Here is a 25,397-nt window from a genome sequence, read left to right on the forward strand (position 1 = left end):
CAGACCGTGCAACATCATCAACATGCCCACTCGTTCCAGACAATAAGCTGCATTATTCACACATGACCACAGAGCTTGTAGGGTTAAGTCCAGTCCAAAAAAAATGCAGACATTTGTATTCATACCCACACAGCTCCTTTGGATAATGTCTATATAATTGCAGAGTTGCAGTATATGCATTAAAGGGAATTTTGGTGACTTAGATTAGGTTTTGCACACTTTGATAATACTGATCCCACTTTCCATACACACCTCAAAAAACTTCTGGATGACGTAATTTCCAAAGACATCCACCATGAGCTGATAGGCTGCCTGCAGTATCTCACTGAAGACAAGCTGGCGCTCCGCTGAACTGGCTCGCTCTAATTTCAGCTGGATAAACCTTTAAGAGACAGACAGGATAAGCATTATATTAAAGTTCCACAGATACCTTTGTACTTTGTTCTTGTTTTGTTATTCTTCATTTTCATTAGCTTTCACAATATACAAAAGCCTCATGAGAAAGCCAACAGCCTGCTCTCCTAAAACCCACTTAGTGTATAAAAAGGATTCGCAAAGTTTGGATGAACTTGAAGACAAAGACAAATAAACACATCAGACACTGACAGAGCAATAATGTGAAACAGATGTACAAGTACAGAGAGAGAGCTACTCCTTTATCTTTAACCTGAGGGAACAGCCAGACAAAAGGAGATGAAACTCAGAGTGGAGGAAAGGCGACGAGAACGAATCAAGTAGCTGTGAGGTGAAGTGATGGATGCCAGGCAAAAAGCAGAGATAAAAAAGGACCTGAATGTTGAAGAGACTGAGGCGAGAATATGTCTGGAATCTGCAGACTGGACGTCATGGCGTATTAATAGATCATTTCAGTGGAAAAGTCTGCATCTGCTTTAACCCAGACAGACCCAGAAACCAGGACCCCAGAGTGGCCTCTAGGGGCCCTTGCCCCCCAAATTAGCATGTCCGGATTGTATCACAGAAAGAGGCAGAGATGGTAATTTATCAATGTTTGTTCTGTTATCAATACACTGCTTATAATCCTGATTTCTATTCAGAGTCACAGGAGTCTACACCAGAATATGTATGTGTGTATGTATATATATATATATATATATATATATAGGGGGTAGAGGGGGGGAGAGAGAGAGGGAGAGGGAGAGAGAAAGCAAGAGACTGTATAGGATGGACATACAGGAATGTCCTGAGGACTGTATTTTTCAAACATTAATAAATCCCGCCTGTTTACATTCTGTGTTTAACAGAAGAGGAAACGTGAACTTTGATCCAGAACTTGAATGTGAAATTAACTGGGTTTTTTTTCCCTTAAGGCCCCTATACACTGCTCCAATCAATCGGGCACTGGTCACTTTCAGCCCTCAATACTCTGATCTATGGTCTCTATAAAGGCTGATCAGAAGAATCAATCAAAAAGACAATGAAGCGTCAGGGTCCAAAATTAGCACCTGACAAGCGTCAAATGCAGGTAGATTTTCAAACTGGCAACTAAATGTCAGATGTTTGCACAAAAATAAAATACTTGCGTTTTGGCATGTCATGTGCACCTCATAAACTCAAAATTTATACTTGATGGCTACAAAGGTTGTTTAAAGAGAGAGAGTTGAAATACATAGGCCTACATCTGTCATTACCATCTTATTCTTTCACTAATGCATTTTAAATAATTAGATACTAAAATCGCAGCAATAATAAAACCTCAATAACGTAAACTCATCCTTACTGTTGTCCCCAAGTACTGTGATAACTTTCCAGTTTTATCATACTGAATATACAATGTTCTGAAGAACAGTTATCTTTACAATGCTAAATGATAAATAGAAGCTTCAAATAGACCATGTGATTGGGATGTGCCGCTAGTTCTTTCAGCCAGTCCCAAAAATCCTGAAACACCCTTAACTGTGAGACAGTGGGCTGTTCCAGAGGAAAGTTGACAGACTGGGGGGAGACTGAGGTCAAACAGTGATCCCACACCCACCAACCTTCAACACAAAGATTTAACACAGAATTGTATCATTATTTGACAGAAAATATGAAGCGGCACTCTGCCGGCTTTGAAGGAGCTTTGTCTCGTAGGAGAAAATAACTCAAGTGTCACTTCAGCTTGAGCTGGGAGAGGAACGAATTTAACCAGAATTCCTGCGCTACAAACTGGGCATGTCAAGTTTGAAGGATGTGGGCCAGTCAGGGGCAGGGTTGCGTGAACTGAATGTTTTCCATCATTGACTGGATTTTTTAACTATGATGGAAAAATCTGAAGGTCGTCCGTCATTTTGACAAATTACAACACCGAGGGCGAAGTATTTCAAATCACCAAGGTAACTAAATTCTTCTAAAAAAGATTCTCCTCAGATCATGTGGGCATCATCACTGACCTTGACACAGTACTCAACGTGTCTCACTGTCCTTGTGCTGACGATACGTTAAAGAGCTGCAGCCTGGAGGTCATGGAGCACGTCTGTGACCACTACAGGTCACAGGAGGGTGCAGCTACACCCCTGGTGCAATGGGAGCGCTTTGTGTGGTCACACTGTCAAGTGTCTCTGTTCGTCTTTTTACTCAATGCCTTTATAAACGCATAATCTGTAAGTCAGTTATTTAAATGTTATTTTGATTGACTTGTTGAAAATTAAAATGCTATTACATAAGCTATGTCTCATTATCAATTAAAAAACAAAAATTAAAATAATATGTAATTATATTATGATGGCTTTTTACTGATCTGTTTGTCAAAATTATAGACAATGAAAAAGTATAACGCAACCTCCGGTCAGGAAAGAAGATCTAATGAAAGATCTGTGAGTTGCATCATGGGTAATACAGGATCCAGTATTTTTCAAGCATAACCAAACGCCACGCAAAAATGCAAGGCACGTAAATCAGGACTGACTTGCAGGTCACTTATGTTTTACTGGCATAATTTAGGTGTAAGTGATATTTGTGCACCTGCTGCCGTGCTGGTCCTGGCTAAACTCCATGATGTGGCCAGCGATGTCTCTGAGCTGCAGGTTGGGGTAGCGGTTGTTCCTGAAGTCCTCCAGCAGGCGGCTCCGGCCCGATGGCATCACGTCCGACATGCCGTAGCGTAGCCGTGATGATGGGAACAGCTGGCTGCTGGGTGAAAAGAGGGAGGAGCCTGAGCTGGCGGCGCTGCGGTACTTGGCCTCCGCTCCTGGGGCTGCAGAGATGAAACGCCCGCTGCCATTGGTCAGGCCTCCTGTGGGGTCAGAGAGAATAGGGAGGTGATTGTTGGAACTGGTGGTGTTCAAATAGAGCTCAGTCTGCAGAAAAGATGCAGGATTAGAAGAAATCTTCCAGAAATACAAGGTCAGAACCAAAAGCTATGAACATAAAACCAAGTATTTATTTATTTAAAAATGTTCTTCCTATACACATACTATATCCAAATTACATGGCCATCTTATAGTGGTAACAAGTCGTACTTGCAGACAGTTTCTATGAGCTTTTTCTTTGTCTGCTATGGTGCATGCCAATTTTTAAAACTAGGTGGAAAATGAATTACGCTGTCATTGAAGTGAATGTCAGATACTGCTGCAATGATTACATGCATGGGTTAACATGGATTATTTTTTAAACTGACGACACTGCAGTATTAAATTTCTGGGATAGTATCATGAAAATTATATTACAGCTCTGCAGCTCAGAAACACAGCACTGGATGGCAGCACTGCCTCAAATATTAAGTTGGGTTACACCAAGATAATTTTTCAATGGTTTTGAGGATTATTGCATTGTAATACTTGATTATGCACAAGAATTTTAACATCTCTCTATTGAAGTCTTAACAGATACTCATGTAGTCTTTAATGTATTCAACTACTTTAGACTGTATTGTATACAAGTTTTTGAAATGAAGTCTAACCTGTGTATTCAAAAATGTTATTCATCATGAACATGCACAAAACTGAAGTACTGACATGCAACATGTAGGAGAGTTATCGTCTTTACTCCTGGGACTTATTTTAGGGTTCCTATATCCTTCCCAAAGTCTAATTCAAACTGTGGTAAATTACATATGTATATACCTATACTTAAAATGATTTCACTTCTTCATCACATTAAATCAGATGTTACTGTGCTACAAACAAAAATGTTTTGTTACAGAATTCTACAGATGGGTGACATATTAAAGGAAAACAACATTTCATGTTTCAAAATATGTCACCTCTCTCTAAGTAAACTTGGCATCCTATACATCCTATTTCAAGCCAACGCTTTTTGAAACCCAGCATGTTGTCATCTGCCAGCCTCCCACTAACTGTTCTATCAGACGGCACACGACATGTAGCACACCGACTTGCTGCGGTGTGGCAAGTGAGGCTTTAGTGGAGTCACCTTCATTTTGTGCTCAAGAGAAAAGCAATTAGTCTCTCTGACTTATTTTTTAATCTAAGAAGTGAACTATTCAGTCAAAGACGCTATGAAAGTGATGCAATTACAATTTCAAGCACTCCATCCATAAGTCCAAGCACTTCTCAAACTTAAAAACACTACACTAAAAGTCAAGTGTTTAAAGTGATAGTTCACCCAAAAATGAAATTTCTCTCAATATCTACTCAGCCCTGTGCTGATGTGAGGATGGGTGAAGATCTCCAGTTCACAAAACACTCCCAGAGTGTACTTAAGTTGGTACCAGGGCCCATGCCCCATACACAGAGGCAATTAACTGTCCCTAAAGTCCAAACTGAACTGGGAAAATGGACATTTAAATATGCTGCTCCCTCAGCTTTAAATCAGTTGCAAAATCACCCAAACCTTGGACTTGAAAACATTTTATATTGTTTTATGTTAGTCTCATGTCTACGTGCTGCTGCCTGTATCTCAAAGCATCATTTACTCCTGGTTAAAATAAAAAATTAACATCTAAACCAGGTGGTACCTAAATACTTGGACTTTGTTGTCCGTTGTCTTTTGATGGAGAATGACTTCAAACCAGTCCATATATACATATATAGCTAAGTGTCTGAGCCTGAATACTACAATGTGTACAGTTTCCTCCCTTCAAAAGCTGCTATTTACTACAGTGTAGTATGACACCTCTACAGACTTGAAAACTGCCAGGGCTAGGTAATCTATCACAGTCATTACGAAGCCTCAACTTGGCTCTGTCACTTTGTTTGATTGTTGTTTCATCACACTTGAGTGTTGGTGGTACGATTCACTCTGCCAACTGTCAATCATGGCAAATGCACACAGGAAGCAACAAAAGTCTCAGCCAGTAATGAATCCCTCAAGACATGCTGCATTACAAATCTGCTGTCACATTCTAGTCTATTAATTTAGGGGGATCTCGTTAACTGGAACAGTAGTTGATTTGTGAGAGGGAAGACATTTAGTGACACTATTTTAAAATGTAAATGTTAAAACATATAATTGCATACATCTTACATTACAAAAAAAAAGGGAGATACGTGACAAAGATATGCCTTGACTATAAGATGATAAAAACAAAAATCTTCTCATTATGCCAAGTACTTATTAAAGGGATAATCCTGATATTTTGAAGTAGGATTGTATGAGTTACTTATCCATAGTTAATGTATTACCTACAGCAGATGTGATATCAACTTGCCTCCAGTTGGAAGAAGCAGCAGGATTACTAAGCAATGTACTGCTGTGGGCAGGATCAGTGGTGAAAACTATTTTAGTTACTTAGAAAAGCCAACTATCACTCTTTCTGAAGCCACCAGTCTCCTTTGGTAAAAACAGCAGTTTTACCTTGCAGAACATGGGAGTTGCCGGTTTACTGCTGCCATGATCAGTTTGTTTAGTCAAACAATAACACAAACAAATTAACAGCTCAAGTTAGCGGTAGACAAGTAAATCTACTGATTTCACCTATGAAGTTTGGTTGGTTCGGAGAGAGTGATTTTTGTCTTATATAACTGTGCTTTCTGGTCAGAAAATAGGCTTTCTGAAGGTAAGGTAAAAGTTTGAAAATATTCTAAATATAGCAGATACATGAAATGAAATTGAATTTTTTATGTGGCTAAAATATGTTTTGCTGCTGACCCTGTCCACAGCAGTACATTGCTTTGCTTCCTAGACAAGGACTATAGCTAAGTACCTCATACAACTCCATTTAAGAAAAATACAAACCATCCCTTACACCATCCATATACCTAATCTAAAAAAGACAGATGGGTCAATGTGTTAAGCTTCAGTAAATCTGGAAAAAAAAACTAAACTACCAAGGGTTTCTAACTATGGGACAAATCAACTGACAGGTGCAGTAAATTATACCAACTGATGGTCATAGCTGGTATATTCTGGCACATAAACATAGTGCTGACTTAGTGCTAACACTCCTTTGTGAAACACAGTTTCCATAGAGTCACAAAGTAGCTATTGAAGGGGCACTACTGTGGAACAAATCACAGTCAATAACAGTGGTAATCTCTGTCACTTGAATCAAACACACTTACCGAGATTGAGGTTGGACGAGGAGCTGTGATTGGACAGGGAGGGTGGGGGTGTGAGGGAATGGGAGGGGCCCTGGTTGGGTAGTGGCATGCCCACCGGGCCTGGGGAAGGACTGAAGCCCAAGGTGCCGTTATAGAAGCCTCCATGGCCAATCGGGGTGAGGCTGGAGGGCGTGCGTTTGTACAGCTCATTGTTGCCTGTCAGGGAGTCCCGCCTGGATCCACTGCCACCACTCGAGTTAGCCACTAGAGGGAGACAAAGATATAAATTAGGTCATGGTATCTGGAGAAAAAGAGAGAAGTTAATTACTTACAACTACAGGGGAATGGTGTATTCCTACCTGCAGTGCCGAAGCCTCCCAGCGTGGCCCCCAGTGTGGCCCCGAGGGAGGAGGAGGTGGGCTGGCTGAAGCCCAAGGAGGCAGAACCTGGTCCTGGCTGGCCAGAGCCTTGTGAGAAAAGAGAGGAGCTCTGGGAAGAGGAACTGAGGGAGGAGGATCCATAGAAGGAGCTTCCACCAAGAGCACCACCAGGGCCGCCCTGCTGCTGAGGCTGCTGGGAAGTCATGGCACGAAACGGACCATTGGCCCCACCGCCCAGACCACCGTTGGCACCACCGGCGGAGGCTGCTGCTGCTGCAACTAGACAGACAGACAACAGAATAATATATTAAATAAACAATACATAATCGTACAGAATGAATTCAATTCACCTAAGTGCCACAAAGATTCTTAAGGAGATGCATTTGGAGACTTTTTTTTAAGTCACTAACAATTCTTTGGATTATCTTTTTTGCAATTCAATTTTGTTATTAAGTTTTAAATTTTATCACATATATACAGTCTAAAAGAGGAGAAAAGACAGGACAAAGCACTTTTACAAAATAAAGGGGAATGAAGAAACAAGGGCTAAAAAGGGGTGTAAATAACCTAAAATACCACATCATTATGACATAAAAGAAGCTGCTTACTCGAGAAGGTAGGAATATTTTCGTTCCTTAATCTTCCTTTCTTTATGTAGATTATACAATTAGACCAACCTTTATGGCATTTTCCTTGGTAATTACTCATCATAGCAACTAATGATTCAAATGAGGCAAAGTCCATCATTAACTTAACTATTCATCAAAACAGGCTTTGATCGTTTTTCACTAACGGAAGAGTCTAAAATTGAAGGATGTCCAAATTTTTGTTTGGAAACACCAGGTGGTAGAGGAGACGCGTCTCCCAATAAGCACAGGCAGGGAGAATCTGGCAGTGGTTTACACAACCACTCTCCAATCCATTTTCTTTGCATCATCTATAATATTAAGGTGAACATACATTATCCTTGATACTAGTGTCTAAACTGACATACACAGTAATGACACCTGGGAACTCTCAGGGTAGACTTGAAGATACAGTCCTGTAATATCTTAATTGCATGTTCTGGATGAATGGGACATTCAGAACATGTTTTTAACCACCACATCGTGCAATCTGTTGTTTTGTGTGCGTGACGTCCTCTGTCCTGTTGGCTGCAGTTAACAACAGAGACAGGCCAGGGTCTGTAGTCATAAAGCTTCATAGTACAAAGAGTTGCCCCGGGTGACAAAATTCTAAGAATTCTTAGAATTATACTATTTTCTAGGAGTTTCCCTTTAAAGTTAAAAATAGATCCTGGTAAAGATATTCACTGTAAGAGAGCTCCCAAGGCAGGCCAATTCAATTCATGTTTTAAAAAGGTCAGATTTGAAAAAAGTACAATGCCAAGGGGGGCAGACATTTACATTTTCTGTTTAACCTGTGAATTTAGGAACTTAAATGTGTTAAAGGATGCACCTTTTTATTTTTCCTCTTCTTCCTCTAATCTACTGTTATTTTTCACAATTGGAAAAGAAACATGGACAAAAGTACAAGGAAAATAAACACGCCTTTGTAATCCTCCATTAACAGCAGCTTGTTGTTTTAATAAACAATGTTGCATTTAAAATCATTTGTGACTCAATCTTACTCTGCTAAATTCCATCTGCTTAAACAGCTTTACTTAAAACTTTGACAAAATCAGCATCTCTGTGCTAATCAACAGATAGAACCAAGGAAAGTGATAATTCATTTATCTCTCGTTTGAAGAAACTATTTATTTATACTTTTTTAAATATTATAAATGATCAAAGGGCCAGATTGAGGTCACTAATGGGCTAGATTTCACCCTCTGGCCACCAATTGATTAAACCTGTCCCAAGGTAAAAAAAATAGTTAGCACTAGGGAGGGAAGTTTTTTTAAGCAGAGGAGAAAATGGCAGAAAGACAAAGATGGAGCAGAAATATTCTCCAAACACTAAATGACAGTGGATTATTGAAATGACACACATTAGACTGAGCAGAGATAATATTTGAGATCTATCTTTTTAGTGATGCAGTCACAAAATAATAATCTTTATTTCTATAGTGCTTTTCTTAACATTGTTAAGTATTTTATCAAAGAAAATAAAACCAGAGTGGACAGATAAATTTCCTACCTAACCCAATAACTCCAGAGATCAAAGCGATCACAACAGATATTTGAAAAAATGCAATTTTGCAGCAGTGATGTTTGAGTGTGTCTCAACCTTCATCAGAAGAGTGAACACACAAACAATTACAGCACTTTCACTGTACCATATTGTGCCGCAGTTCATTTCCACCGGATGTCCACACCTTGCAGGCTCACAAAAGGACAGGGCGGGTTTCCCCCGTTAATATAAAATGTATTGAGTACTAAAATTACCAGCATGGTAAATAAATATTACAACTATAAGCATGTGAACAGGCTACACAAGTTGGCTTTTTTTTCAAACTTTGTAAAGGCTACTTTTCAAGTATGGTACGGAGATGTCCTTAAAATTAAATAAAATTTAATTTATACAGTTGAGGACAAACTTTTTAGCCCCCGTATGAGACTGAAAGTTTTTTTTCAAAATTATCCAAAAAACTATTTTTTTTAAACAGAGTAAGGAATTTTCAACATAGCATTTCTAAACACACTTTCTTTAGAAAGCATAAATTATTTCTATTTGCACACAATAACACAATTATTTCAGAAAAAAACAAAACTTACCAAGGTCAATATTAGTAGCCCCCTTAAGGACTGACCTTTTTGTTGAGCCATAGCACAAACCACTGTTGTGCAATGATGTGCTTTAACTTTGTAATGCTAAAAGCTTGTAATATCAAGTTAAAACTGAGGGTTATCTTCCAGTTTATACACCATATAAACACTTCAGTGAGGGTTTGAGCTTTCACTTGAGAAAGCATCATGCCAGAAACAAAAGAAATCAGTTTAGACTTGAGAAAAAGAAATGTTGATGCTCACAAAGCAGGAGAAGGATAAACAAAGTTACCACAGGGTTTCCAAGTGTCAAGAACTGGAGTGAGAAGAATCATCAAGAAATTCAAAAAGCCACACAGTACAGAACAAGCCTGGCAGAGGTAGGAAGCAAAAGATTTCAAAGACTCTGGAAAGAAAACTAGTGGAAGATGTGTCTTAAGACCTCGGGACAACTGCCAAGACATTAATGAATGACTTAGCCAAGTCAGAAGAAGACGAAGACAATCACTAGAGCCCTGCACAGGAATGGACTGCGAGGTTGCAGACCAAGATAAACTCCACTTCTGCAGAAGAGACACCTTCAAGCCAGACTGAAGTATGCTAAGGACAACCTGGTGAATGATTATGCATACTGGAAGCCTGTCCTTTCGTCAGATGAGAGGAAACTAGAACTCTTTGGTAATAGAGACATTGCTTATGTTTGAAGAAAGAACGGAGAGGCATATAACCCAAAGAACACCGTCCCCACAGTGAAACACGGTGGTGGGAGTATTATGCTGTGGGGATGCTTCAGTGTGTCTGGAACTGGGAATCTCGTCAAAGTGGAAGGAATCATGAAGAAAGAATGATATGTGAAGATTTTGAAAGAAACCTTCGAGCAATCAGCAGCAAAACTGGGTCTGGGTCGTCGCTGTGTCTTCCAACACGACAACGAATAATAATAATAATAATAATAAAGACTAAATTCTACCAGTTTTACTGTCCATTCTACATCTACTATCACTAGGAGTGCACCTTATCTCCACCTTTTTGGGGATCAGCCAATCACACCTTTTAAAAGAATTTATCATACCTAGCAATGGGTACAACCATGCTTCCTCACAAAGATAAAAACTTTCTGTCCTTACTCAGAGCTGCTAAAAATTTTCCTAAAATCACTCCTAAGCTTGGACTCCTTACAAGAATTTTTTAGGCTAAGTTAGACATCTAAGAGGATTCTCAGAAAAGTTGGGAGCACAGCCCAGATCTTTGACAGTCTGTCCATGCTTTGCTGTCTTACCTGCTTGTGCTGCGGAAGGGGATATGATGACAGAGGCAGGGGCCATGAGGCGGACCGGGCCACTCCTTGCTCCAGTGTTGACAACCAGGGCTCCTGTCTGATCATAATAGGCGGCAGGGGCCAGAACAGGGTAACCTGAGGAAGAGAAAGCAACAAAGCAATAATCAGCATTTTCACAAACTAAGAAGAATGCCTCATTTGGATAATTAGAGCTAGGATATCTGGGAGTGCAGGAGGAATCATTTTTGGCAGCCATTTTTGGATTAGTGCAGAAAGTAAATGCAATCACCAGAAATGAAACACTAAGGTTAGGCTATAAATGAGCTACACCATGGTCACATGACTTCAGCGTTACCCCCACTAAGTGACTTGTGTTCCATGTGATGACGTTTAATGTCCAGCAACTTCTGTAGTCTCATTTAGCAGCCTCCTATTCTAAGCTTCAAAATTCACAAGTGGGGTATTTATGATTTCATGTCAGCTTGCATTAACCACGAAACTTCATCTAACCAAAAACCCATTCAAAAAAAACCACTGACTTTGAGACGAGGGAATTGTGCTAACTCATTAACAGGTTTTAGGATTCATTCCTGAAGCACAATATTGTCCTGGAATAGCAAATGTAAGTGGGTTAATTGGGAGTTTTGTGTCTTACTCACCAGGGACTCCTGCTGCTAACCCCTGCCCAAAGGCAAGGGCTGAGTTGACTGCTGCTGCTGCAACCAGCTGGTCATTCTGCTGACCCTGCTGACCTTGGCTGGGGGTCAAAGGTCGCTGGTTGCCCCCAGCACGCATCACCTTTACAAAATAAGGCATTTGTCATTGTCAGTAATAATATGCAGATTAATACAAAATCTGTTGCAAAGCAGAGACCCTGTGGTGTACTGTAGATACAAGTTTCTCTCATGTTCACATTCTCTAGTAGTTAATGTCTAAAACAATGTGCCCACACACAGAGAGACAAATAGGGCATGTAATAAATAGCCAAGATAGGAGCACATTCCTTGAATTAGCATATATGAGCGAATCAGGAGTAAATAACAAATAGTGGTTGGATGAAACTGAAATTAAATTTCCTGCTGATTGGTTTATAATATTCGGAATTTTCTGTTTGTAGATTAATGTAGAGCAGCAGTAAGACTGGATGCACATTTCAAGTAGCACAACTGGAGCACTCTAACACAAACATCTTGAGCCAGTTGCGATCGCCATGCCAGTTTCTTTGCGAGCAGCCGACTGACCTGCTGTTGGTTCTGCTGGCCCTGGTTTGCCGCCTGCTGATTGGCCGAGTTGTTGGCTGCAGCCGCCTGCTGCTGGAAAAGGTTGGCAGGGTAGACCCCCCAGGGGGTCACACCGTAGTACTGGGGAGGCATCACTGCCGGACCTAGATGTACACACATAGGCAGGATACAAGTGAGATGGGAAGAGTGAGTGCGTGTTTATGCATTTGTTTATTGTGGAAAACTAAATGTCATGACGGAGCTCCAGGTCTCACCGAGTGTAGCTGCTGCTGCTAGCCCAGCTGCGTAGGGGTCTGTCCCTGGTGGAGCAGCACTGATGATGTAAGGATTGGGCACAAATGCTGGGGCCAGACCTGACAGACACATGGAGGGGAAAGGTGAACCAGGGCAGAAAAGCTTTTATATAATACATGGAATAAATTCTTTGAACTTTTAGAATGAAGTCTCAGCACAGGATAAACACTTCAGGACATCCATAATTTAAACTGAGATACTAATCAATAAATGAAGACTGCCTGGTTTTTGAGGTTAGCATGTGACCACAAAGAGAGACTCCTCAGGCTTGTTAAGCAACTTTACTTACTTGCCTTTGAGAAAATCTAAGAAATATTAACCCAGAATTAATTACTAACCACAGGACTGCAAGAACATGTTTTGTGTAACTTCTGTGCTCTCTTTCTCTGAAATGAAAAACTAGAAATTGCAGCACCCACTGAGTCATTGGTATTGATAAACTAACATGTGAAAGTCTTGCAAATATAGATTACTTAGACCTAACCAGCATAAAAGCAAAGTGGGAAAAAGAATTGGATTCTTGGATATAAAATGACGGGATGAGAGTCTCTGTTATTGTCACTATTCTGAAACTGGGATACAGTGGTCCGTGACTTAAAACAAATGTGTGTCAGGGGCGTCAAGTGGGAGGGCCAATGCCCCCCTCTCTACTTCTTAACCTCCTACTTCTGGTGCCATTACTCAGACCATACGCTTCTACAAACTCTGCCTTCATTTTGCTCTCAACTATAGACCTGTGAAGTTCCATGACTGCATCTTGCTCGGTTGTCATGCCATCCAATCTGTCCACAATAGGGCTGGGCGAACGGACAACTACATCTGCTGCCAGTAACTGGAAGAGTCAATCGCTGCTTTCGTTGGCCGATTTTTGATAGTTTATTTTGCAATTCAATGGTCTGTATCTGAAGGAGAAGCGAGGGCCACTGCTTGGTGACAGACACTCATTCAGTGGCACAGTACGCACACACTGGTCTAGATAATGGGTAGGATGAAAAAAAATCTGTAGCAGGAGAATATTTCACATCACAACACTTGAACTAAGGATTTATTTTGATCAAACCTGAGTTGGTGATTGTTGGAACAGTGTCATGTTTGAATGAAGTGTGTTTTATGAGTTAACAAGGCAGGTTAGCTTGTTTTAGTTTGTTAAAAAAGAAAAACATGGTTTTAGAAGGTATAAAGTTATATTTTTCTGTTCAACAGAGAAAATATGTTTAAGACACACACACACAAGCTCAGAGGCAGAAAACAATGCCAGGCACACTGTCACAGCTGGTAATGAGATGTTGACATTCAGTTCTCCTGCTCATATGTCCATGCAAACGCACAGACACAGTCTCTTACCAATGTGAGGCTGCTGTGCTGCTGCCAAGGCATACTGCTGTTGCTGGGCTGCTGTTAACTGCTGCACTGCAAGGGCGTTGTTTCTCTGAAACAGCTGCAAACAGTACAACAACATGTGAATCACATTTTAATGCCACCTGAGCACAGTCTCATACAGCTCTAATGACAAACATTCATATATACGACTGTCTGCATGGGCTCCTACCTGCTGCTGGTTGGTGTAATCAAATAAGCCCACAGTGGGCGCCGAGTCCATCTGCATCTGGGAGTTGTAGTCAAACTGAAGCGGCTCCATCACAGACTCCATGGGGTCCATGGTGACACCACCTTGTTCTACACCAGAGAAGTCCTCAGGGGGTTTGGGGCCTCCACCGCCTCCCAGGGGTGTCAGGCCCTCAGCTCCTACACCCCCGGGACCACCTAGCAGGTCACCCTCGGGGCCAGGGGCCGGCATGTTGCCTGGGGAACGACTGCAGGGGTGAGAGATTAGGAGTTAGTTTAAAGGGCCTTCTGCAGAGCGAGTAAGATTTCTGTGTCAGAAAGAATCCTACCCAAACTCTTTGACATCAACATCGAGGCCGTTCTGCACAGGCAGCCCATTGGGGTTGATGACGTCGCCAATGACATCAGTTTCACCTTCTGTCAATTCTTTCAGTTTCTCTCCCTCAAATGTTGCCTTTGGCTTCTCCCTCTTCTCCTCCTCCACCTCTCCATCTCTCTGCCCCTGTGTGATGGAGACAGACAGATATATAACTGACAAAAATATAAAGATGTAGAGGTGCTGATAACCTGACAGTGACAGATGGAAAAGAGACAAAAAGGAACAGAGTGGGACAGTCAGACTAACATGGACAAGGTGAAGGACAAGGACTAGCTGACAGGAGACAAACAGGCAAAAGAAAACAGAAAATAGCAATGTACGAGAGAAAGAAAGTTGTGAAAGAAGAAATGACACTGATGGCTGGAGAGACAGAATAGACTTCAGGACTTACATAGGGTCCTTTTCGGAGGCAGGAATCCAGTTTGTCAGCCGGTGAGGAGGAGAGGACGTACTCTACCATGCTAACTCCCAGACCTCCACTCTCAGAGCGCGGTGACATTACTGAGCCCACCCCAACTTCACCACCGCCATGGAAACCCTGCCCTGGCCGACGGGACACCATGATTGGCTGAGACACCGAGTGATCTGACATGAGAGGAACAGGGACTGTTAAATAACATTCATGCACAGGGGACAAAGCTATGTTTGCTCCCAAAACTGTTCAGGCATGAAAATGGTAACTTCAAACTACATGAACTACATAACTGCATACAAATGCATATTCAACGGTTACAACAGTATTTGCTGCTGGCCCAACACCCAATGCTTCAGAATACATGTGGGGCAAGAGATACAACTAGTTATAACTTACTGTGACACGAAGACTGGCTGTTGGACCTATTAAAGGCCAGATGAAATGATATTTCAAGCACATCTAGCTTTCATATCTTAACACATTTCCAAGGGGAAAAGGATAAGGCAGGCAGGATGTGAAATCAGGAGGAATTTTATTTAAATGTTGGAAAAGTGGGCCTGTCATCGCCCCACACACTGTGCTGCTGCTAGATACCCAACTAATTAATCTTAGCTCTGTGCCGCTAAAAGTTCAACATCAAAGTTGTCATGATGTTATTGTATGAAATTGGTTTGTTCAAGCCAACGTAAGAACACACGTCATATTTTGTTTTACAGGAAGAAAACATGATTGGCTTGTAATATGAAAAGAATTGTTTGTTTTTTTTTGGCATATATTGTTAAATAGGTGCATACTGTGACCAGGGATATGATCTACAGGGGTTAAAAAGTCATTTTTTATTTCATCTCAACTTCAATGGATGCTTTCTTTTGACTCCTACAAGAGCAGTTGTTTGACTTATTATACTGGATGCCTTTCATTGGATTTTATTTTATTTAATATTAAACTCAACGAGTTTGTATTTTTAAGTCTTGCAACTTTTTTTTTTTTTTAATTTTTACAACTGTCTCTCCCACCTACAGCAGCAATGAAGATAACGGACTGCAGAAGCGTGACCCTGTTCATTAGCTTAGTATATAATTAGGACATCGCTTTTCTAGGAAAAAAGGTTTCCAGTGGCAGACAGATGAAAACAAAGCTTATAGGATACAAGTCCAAACATGGCTGGTCATGATTCTATTGCCATAACACTGTGCATTTACTTCATAATGTTAAGTCAAAGCAAAACAGTGCTCCACTTCCACTTTGAAGTTAAAACTACCAGAAGCCTTTCAGTCAAACTTTGTCCACAGCTATAAACTGACAAGCAATGTGCCAGAGAGATTTCTTTTGTCATCGTGCCTTCAGAAATAACTGCATTGTATTGATTTTATACAAATCTCATCATTATCTGGGCAAACATACAGATGATTTCACTTTGACATCACCATTTTCTTCTGACAGGAATCTAAATTTTTCAGAGAGTGATTGTTGTGGTAGTTTGTTGATGTGCTTGCGAAAAATGAACTGCCATGCTTAAACAAACGTTCCTGTATAACACTATCATTGTTGCAAATGTAATACCAGACTAGTATATACCTGAGGCACCCCATGCACTGTCCCTCCACTGGTCCAGAAAGATCCCTTTTGGTCCATCCTTCCCAGAGTCATCTGTCTCCCAGAACTTCTTACCAGTTAGCAGCTGCTACAAAGACACAAGAGGAGAAGAGAAAAAGACAAGGTTAAAATTGGCGACCGATATTACAAGCACACTGAAGAAGCACATATAAAAAAATATATCAAATATGAAAAATATCAAGTAATTAGGTGTATACTCAAATCTTACACTTTGGGTACATGAACACGTAACATTTATGGACTGTTTGGGAAGTGGTTGTGCCGTGGTATTTACCTTTTTACTGGCTACACGTGCAGCACTCACACAGTGAAAGGTTGTGTGAGTCATGCAAAACAAGACTGTGAGCTTCTGGACACAGAACAGCGCTGGGTGTCTATCAGAGTCACCACAGGGTTAACATGAGGTCAGTTAGCTCTGATCACTCACCTTCTCTTTTTTTAATTTACTTTTTTCATTTCCCTGTCATTCAGTCTGCTATTTCAATCTCTCTTGTCAGCTGTAATCAAAGAATGCAGGTGACAGGAAGCAAATAATAGAAACTTTTAAAGACAAACTGCCAAGAACCTGGAGTCATTTATTGTATACTGATTATATATCTATGACATAAGAAGGTGAGGAGACTGCTCCACAGTCCACCTGAAATATCTCTTTTAAACCGGGCACTATTCAGGCAGAGATCATGGACCAATGATAACTTCCCAGTTCTTTCCTTGCTTGGTTTATTTTGTGTACAGTTTTGACATCTAGGTCTGGCTTGCAGTGTTTGCCATAAAATGGCAATACAAGGAAGCCAACTTTGGCTGTCAGTGTTTCACAATTGCCAAGGTGAAAAGTTATGAAAATTTCACAATTAAAAATCTGGAATCAGAGAATTTTGACTTTTTTCCTGTTGGAAGTAGTTTGGCCCCTGACTACACCTGACTCAAACAAGTACAGGCCACTCTAGCTGGATGAGTGGAGCAAAAACAAAACGATACACTACTACCACACGATTAACTCTAGTGTCTAATACAAACCATAAAGCAAATAGGGCTGGGCATTTAAAATTTTGAATACTTTTAACTAGTTGCAAGACTTAGTCTGAGAGACTGTGAGCATATCCTGTGTTTTTACTCTACATCTATTCATATCTCTTTTCACTCTCTATTACAGTCAGCAACTTTCTTGCTATAAAAAGACCTTGTTTCTGTAAACTACTGTGATCAGTATCTTCTGGCCACAGGAAACAACAACTCTCGGTTCCATGGGAACTTGTAATCTGTGTAACTGACCTGTGTTCTCTAGGTGAAAACAAATAATTCAACATACTCTATGGCAGCCAAACAATATTCACCCAATAGGAGATACTAATGAACATCCATCAGCAATATCTTCAATGAGCCAAAACTAATTGTAGGCACCGGTCCAACATTAACAGAATTACTGAGTGTAGACCATGTTTAATAAAGGCCAACAGCCAGTCCAACCAGCTTAAATTAAAATGCATCTCCGCTCAGCCTCTTCTCATCTTTCAGCGCTTTTCATTTGGGAACAACAATGCCAACACAAAGTCCACAATACTTTTGGCTCCAAGGCTTTCCACTGAGGAACTGATCCATTTCTTTTTCTTTGGATTTCCTGTTATTCAAGTTTGACTCTCTGAGCAATCCATCATGTGTCTATTCAGCCAGGTGCCCGAGTCACAAAGTACAGGGGCGGCCATTTTCATCCGATTGCTCCAGATCCAGTAAGTTGAATCCAAGGTTTAAATATCAAAACTCTGACACATGGATATGCATGTTAAATAATCTTCAAAAATAAGTAAATAAATAAATAAAATGCTGTCACAATTAGATTTACAGCATGCAGGTGCAAAACTAGGAGACCCACAGTGCGTACAAAACCCATTTAAAATTAAATCTTAACTACTTTAATTTCATACATATCAGAGCAAATTGCTGATCTATGGTATAGTCATTGGATCAAATGTTAATATATATTATAGACCTGGCCTGAAAAATGCCCATGTATTATTATATGAATATTTCCAAAATGGCAAACCATGATTTTACCAACAGGCCATATCTACTAAAACACTATTCCAGCATCTCAGCCAAAAGTGTTCATTTTTTACTGGCTGTTCTATCTGATACTACAGAGGTATGATAGTTTATGAAGCCAGTAGCCCTTTGCCATTTAGGTTAGCTATTAAAAAAACCCAAAACACCAAACACTGTTTTCAAAACACCAAAACAAGACACCAAAACAACCATAGCTTTAAGTACAATATAGCCTGTCACACTGTACTGAGCTAAATTGAAAGTGTGAGTTAAAAATTCTCAACTTCAGCAAAATAATGTGTACACTGCAGGGCTTTGCAAAGTGTTATGAGGGGATGATGGGGCGGAATGGAGGGGCAGAGCTACCGCTCGCCAACAGACAGCTGCCAGGGAGCTCTGGGAGAAAGAGCTGGAGGAACAGGTACCCTGAGTTACATCAGATTCTGCTCTGAGCCGATATACAGTGTTTTACTTCATGAATGTACAGGTGTCCAGAAAGAAGAGGTGAAAAAGACCGACTAAAGGAAGATAACAGAAAGACCTGAAGCCGCTCAAGTGTGCAGTTAATTCAGAGACTCAACTGCACACCAACACACACCATGTGCCTCTATGCAAAAATTCACTTCACGTTCTCTGTGAACACACCAATACTGACCAACAACAAGTACCAAACGCTGGGAAATTCTTATACCAACCTGTTTCTGACAAAAAAGTATCAAAAAAGTACCTTAATTTCAGTATAACACTACACAGACCAAAGGCTCCATTCAGTTGAGGTATTTAAGCCAAATGGTCACATAAGTGGCCTTCTTCTGGAGTATACATGACCCGCGCCATCCACCCTGATGTCTCACCTCTCCCATGGCGCGTCCCTCCAGAGCCAGGGCCTGAAAGTCATGGTTCAGCTCGTCCATGGACCGCACCTGCAGACACAGGGCCCAGAGGACATGGAAAGAATGATAAGTTATGTCTTTCATACTCAACCACTGTATAAACATTAACATAGGTAATTATAGTTAGAGTTTATAAGTGATTAGCTTCAGAAATGTTTTCCTCAAACATTGCAGCAGGCAACATAAAAATTAAAAGCTTTTAAAGACTAAAAACATTTTTCAAATTAGCATCAATTAAAGTTTGTTGTTTGTTTCAGTTTTTTAACATTAAATGGACACTGACAATCGTGTTTCTAAACGTGGAGCCGAAACAGTGTCAGTATTTTACAGCCAGAGAATTTAAACAAACAATAGCGCGTGACATAATAGAATAACAGCACCAGTGTTGCAATAGCACATTACCTCTTGTGTCACACACACACACACACACACACACACACACACACACACACACACACACACACACACACACACACACACACACACACACACACACACACACACACACACACACACACACACACACCTGGCTGTCATGGATGTTGTCTCCAGTGGGCCAGCGATGCTTCCCGGGCTGTTCACCGTGCTGCCGCTGGAAGAAATAGTCTACCATGGCATCATCCTGGGAACGTCCAGCACCCGCCACACCCTTAGAGACGCACACAGAGTAGACATGCATATTATCCTGGAATTACTGGCAACAGCAACAAGCAGAGTGTGTCTGAGCAACAACTAGAGACAGGTAGGTATAGCCAGGGTTTTTAACCAATGTTTTACAGGGTGGATTTTAACAAAAGAAAAAAAGACTAGCTTGCAGCCTACATTTAAATGCATGTGGAACATACAAATCAACATCAATATACTGTAACTGAATAGCCAGTCATATGTACAATTTATTGTAGCAACACCAAGGGTGAAAAAGACACCTCAGTCTAAATGATTTGTTTATAGCAATAGTACTCCACAGTCTCTTTGCTGCATTGAAAAAGTCCATTCTTTAGTCTTTTAGTAGAGAACCTGAGATGGACTGTTAAAATAATTAATCTGCTGAGACCCTAAATCCCAGGAGGAAATAATTAGCTGTTTTATGCAAGGTTATTGAAAAAATTTCCTCCGGGCTTCTGTTTTCAAACTTATGACCACATATTAAGGAGTCCAAATTTGTCATATGCATTTTTGAAATTTAACATCACTATAACAGCACTGAATGCCCAAGTATTTAGAGCCCTGTCCATTCAAAAAATTCAAGTAAATCCACTGGCAAAGCTTACATGGACTTCCTCTTACTCATCTTGAGGACAAACACAAAATTCCCCACAAGACGCTGTCATCAAAGGATCAGTCAACATGTCCTGGAAACAGATGGGCTTGGTCATCTGTTGTGCACGCAAAGCATGCAGTGGGACAAGTTACCAAGACATCATTCACTAGACTAAACTGTTACTTATCAGACGGACTGGACTGTTTTTTCCAGCATTTGATATGTTAACCATGTTATCAAAACTTTAAGTTTTAGGAAACACTCTCTGCCCGAGTAGCAGTGTGAAAGGCCAACAGCTGTCCTACATCAGCAACACTGCTGGCCAGTGGAATAAAGACAGAGCCATGACTAGCAGGTGTTGGTCTAACCTAACTAGAGCTGCAAGTAACAGTGACACACGGCCATCATATGTGACCAGAACCAAAGGTGATAACTTCAAACAGCTCAAGTATGTTTGATATACAAACATGTAACATTGACTAAATTCAGTTGAACAATGATTCAGATTCCATCTGATTTACTACTCTTTGTCCAGTGTTGTTATAATTTATTTGCAAGTATGATTGTGTTCATAGCAGATGCTAATTTAAAACACCAGTCAATTATTGAATTTAGAAAAAGAGGTTGCGCTTCAATGATGGGATTCTCAGTGGAGTGCTAAACCCAAAAACCAGTGAGCATATTCCAAAAAATTAAAAACGTAGCACATCTCAAGTCTTCAAGTCAGGGAGGACAATATCCTCACATTTCAGTTATTTATTAGCTCATATCACAAAAAAACAAACGCTTCACGAAAGCCTTCATCAGAGCATTTGTAGTACTGTGCAGGTTCAATTTGGTAATATACACAAGGGCAGAGAAAGCACACAGATGGAACTGGACCCAATAACTGACTTCAAGACTTGAGATGTGCTACCAGTCAATTATTGTCAGAGCTCTGTCACGGAATGAAGGAATAAAATATGTAAAGGTGTGAAGGTGTTGGGTTTTACCTGCTGGCTAGGAGGTGTGGCCTGAGGGGTCTGCCCAGTTGGAGGGGCATGTCCTCCGCTGCTCAGCACCACGGGCATGCTGGGAGATGTAGTTCTATGGTGGGGGCTGAATGAATCCTGCCAGAGCACTGCTTTCCTCTTCAACACACACACACTGCTCATTCCACCACAGCCTGTCCAGAGAGAAACACATCAATGACATACAGAGTCAGTATATGCAACAGACAACATGTTTGAAAAGCTCTGACCAGTTTAACATAGAATTCACTCATTCAGGGTGGAGATCTTGTGCTTAGTTACCAGTTTAGGTAGACCTACTGGGATCAACGCTGGCCTTTGGGCCAATGGGCCCAGAAAGGGTTACAGTGTGGTCACCAAACATTCCATGTAGGCCCCCCCCCCCCCGTGGTTACAGTTCCACTAACATACAGAGCCCTTTGCACCTTTTAGTTCAACATTTTACAAAAACAGCAAACAAAAAAGTATTGGCTGGGGCAGCTGTTTAGCTCAGTTGGTAGAGCGTCCGCCCCGTGTATGGAGGCTGTCAATCCTCTGCAGCGGCCACCGGTTCAACTCCCACCTGCAGCCCTTTGCTGCGTGTCATCCCCCTCTCTCTTCACCCCCCTTGTTCGTTTTTTTCCCCCCAATATCAGTATATTATCCCTAAAAAATCCAGGGCTGGGGTCCTGGCCAGGGCTGCTCAAGTATGGGCAAAACGACAAACTTTAAAAAAACTAAATGAAAATTTAGCCGTGAATGGAAGCAGGGGTTTAAGTGGGTAGAATGTACTGTGGAGTTTGCCGCTTGTTTCCCCAACTGGCTACGAAGTCTAGCTCATTTTTAAATTGGAAACAATATCTTCAGGAAACACCAGATTAAAAATGATGGGAATGGTGGAAAACACAAGTGCCACAGTTAAGGAAGGCTGTGTTAAATAGGATTAAATTGCTTTTCTTGTATTGTTTAAACACAAGTTAAATTTTGAGCCATCAAATTTAGGGCAATGTGGCCTGGGGGTCCTACCCTTGGCATGGTGCACAGCTAGAAATCACCACTGAGCGCTGCACTCAGATCTCAAAACCTCCAAGTTCAAATTATTTCACCTTGACCCGGGCTGCCAATGACCTTTCAAAGGCCATCCAATGAGGTAACAGCTGTATGTGATAACATACAAGCAGGGGAGGGGAAAGACTGATGGAAGAAACATGTTTGAGTTCCCAAACTAGAAGCACAACAACATACCACAATCTTGCCATTAAATGCAATGCATGGTGAAATGTCAGTCAGATGGAGCTACGAGATTTGTGAGTAGGCAACTCGTTTACAAACTTTACTAACTTTACCTCTCACAGAAGCCAAAAGCAAATTTCTTTTCATATGACATCAGTTTAACTGCGACTGTTTCAAAAACCACCTGCTCCATGTATACTGTAACTGAAAATAGACAATATACTAGAACCACCTTTCAGGATAATAACAACTCAACAGTATGGATTCCATGGTGAGGAAATTTTCCCACTAGTTAATTAACTCATGAGAACAAAGGTCTTACTATTACACTGCACATTTTACAATAAAAAATATTCGTAAATGATGCTCAATATTTGTAGAACATTTTTTTCATCTTTAATGTTCCGGCCTCACTAGGTGGGCTTTCTCTGTGAGGCCCATTTCTGCAGTATGATGCACTAAAAATGGTGGTGTGGATCAGAGCGTTACCTCCAGATACCGCCACCTTCAGACAAAGCTTACAGACTGCCTCAGTTATGTTATCAGGTCCCACGTTATGAGGTTTAAATGAGAAATATTGCCAAATAGGCGCTTTAGTTTTTTGCTTTGGCACCAAAACATCCACCACTGTCTTGTCGGTCAATTCGTCTCGTTCTCGTCACCTGATAAGTGAAACCTGACTTGTGATACTCTGCTGCTGTTGCTGCATGAAGCACAAATGTGCAGTTTAACTGTAGCATCCACTGCCCAACTAAGTATAGGGCTGTGTATTGGCAAGATTCTGGTCATCCAGATTCTGGTGCTCAAGATAATTGAGTTATGACTCAACATACTGCAATACATTAAGCAAGATGAACTAAAGCATTTTTTTCTAATTTTAGGAAAATTGTCATTGTATAAAGAACACACCACCATATGCATGACATTTGAGTATTTTTTTTAATCTTTTCTATGAAATCAGAACAGGGACAATAGATAACAGCACTGCTATCTAGCAGTCAGAGGGTTTTACAAAAAAAAGTGATACTTGATATTTTCTTACACCCTTAAGTATTGATAACATGCTTAGTTTGTAACAAATTGGTTTATTCTTTTTTTTGATGAACATGGATGCTCATATCCAAAAATAAACTAAATGAGTTCCACAGTGTGGACAATGGACAAGTGATACAATTGTTGTGTAATCAGCGTATGCTCAAACATGTTTAAACACTAATGGCCACCACAAGCCTACTCAGCACCACAAAGTATAGCCTACAAACTGGCCATGAAGAAAATTTCAGTTCAGTTTTTTTCAGTTTCAATTAGACCTGAACATTGTAACCTTTGCAGGATTTATTTTGACTACATGTTTAAGTGTACCTAATGAACTGGCAGCATACTGGCTTTTAACTCTACTAGCTCATGTTTACAGAAAGTAAATCATGACAGAGGCACTATGATCTGTGGTCTCCCATGCTACTTCATAAAAAAGTGTTGATAGAAGGCAAAATATGGAGTAAATAATTTCGCAGTGTAATTATTCTTGTATTCCAAATGGTTCATGTTTAGAGTAAGTATTACTATTCTATAAATCTCCTAATACAACAGTATTACATTAATGAAACTCATAGTTATTTTAGAATAGAAATGGGCCTCACATTTTACAACTTCAGGCTACACCAGAGATGCAAAAATTATCTCAACAGGTATTGTGGCTTGAACTGTTTTTAATGTCAAAATCCACTCACCTGCTTGTTTATTTGGTGCTAGACTTGGGCAATAAAACAACAGTGATATGTATTGGTAATAGACACTTCATCAACAGCAGTAAGAAAAATGCTCATTAAAATGTTCAATTCACGAATCCAAACCTCCTTGAAAGTACATAACACATATTCCCAGCTCATAAACAGCCTATCATATCCTTTCATAATGTAGCATGCTACAAGTGACACAAAACAAATCACAAAGCCAATCATTCACCAGGTGTGTTGACCTCTTGTAAAGTCGACAAGTGACACAACAAAAGAAGCAGTGTGGAGTGACAAAATGAGTGCAAACACTGAGGAAATTGTTAATAAATAGGTCAGCTCCCCAGTATGGCAGTTTTTTGTTTTGTTTTTTTAAGTATATTACCTGTGTGTTCTGATAAATAAAGATGTTAAATTCAAAATAAAGTGGTTAAATTTAACTCCTTTTCTCTTGGTCTTTTAAAAGCCATCAATAATTAATAATGACATACTGAAATGAAACATCTTACTGTGAGAAATTTTTCAGCTTTAATCACCCAACACTGTTTGGCACACCTAGCTAAAGCTAATGCAGTCTATTGTAGCTGCACTGCAATAAAAATCCCTTTATGAAGGTTAAAGTGTTTCTCATAGGCCTACTTTATCTATCAGATTTATATCATTGAGGACAGACTAAATATTAGAAACACCTCTCAGTATAAACATTACAATTCAACAACACCATAAATGACAACCTCTGGAAATAAGCATAAAAGTTTAATTAGATCCAACACCTCTCTACAACATTCATAAAAGAGGTTTTAAATTTTTTTTTTGCAGTGATGTTTTAGATGGCAGTTTTAGGTAGGTGTACCTAATAAAGGATGCTGCCTCTCTGCCAGTTCTACCATAGAAGAGTACAGATATTTGCGCCCCAGCAAAACACTACAG

The 25,397-nt window shown here is 40.4% G+C and overlaps 1 protein-coding gene across 1 annotated transcript in view; it reads right to left on the minus strand.

The window, feature by feature from the left end:
• The window catches only part of pum1 (pumilio RNA-binding family member 1), a 37,035-nt gene that overhangs the window by 7,300 nt on the left and 4,338 nt on the right, over nt 1-25,397 (minus strand). Inside the window, 17 exon segments of the mRNA XM_084739172.1 lie at nt 253-382; nt 2,962-3,232; nt 6,462-6,704; nt 6,800-7,099; nt 10,807-10,941; nt 11,466-11,604; nt 12,048-12,190; nt 12,302-12,400; nt 13,686-13,779; nt 13,891-14,155; nt 14,237-14,409; nt 14,678-14,871; nt 16,280-16,385; nt 19,213-19,281; nt 19,778-19,900; nt 21,505-21,533; nt 21,536-21,677. Of these exon segments, the coding sequence (XP_084595298.1) occupies nt 253-382; nt 2,962-3,232; nt 6,462-6,704; nt 6,800-7,099; nt 10,807-10,941; nt 11,466-11,604; nt 12,048-12,190; nt 12,302-12,400; nt 13,686-13,779; nt 13,891-14,155; nt 14,237-14,409; nt 14,678-14,871; nt 16,280-16,385; nt 19,213-19,281; nt 19,778-19,900; nt 21,505-21,533; nt 21,536-21,554 (2,532 nt within the window). The 5' untranslated portion in view covers nt 21,555-21,677.

Source organism: Lutjanus erythropterus, chromosome 16, assembly GCF_056507025.1.
Source record: "Lutjanus erythropterus isolate fLutEry1 chromosome 16, fLutEry1.hap2, whole genome shotgun sequence".
Taxonomy (NCBI): Eukaryota; Metazoa; Chordata; class Actinopteri; order Lutjaniformes; family Lutjanidae; genus Lutjanus; species Lutjanus erythropterus.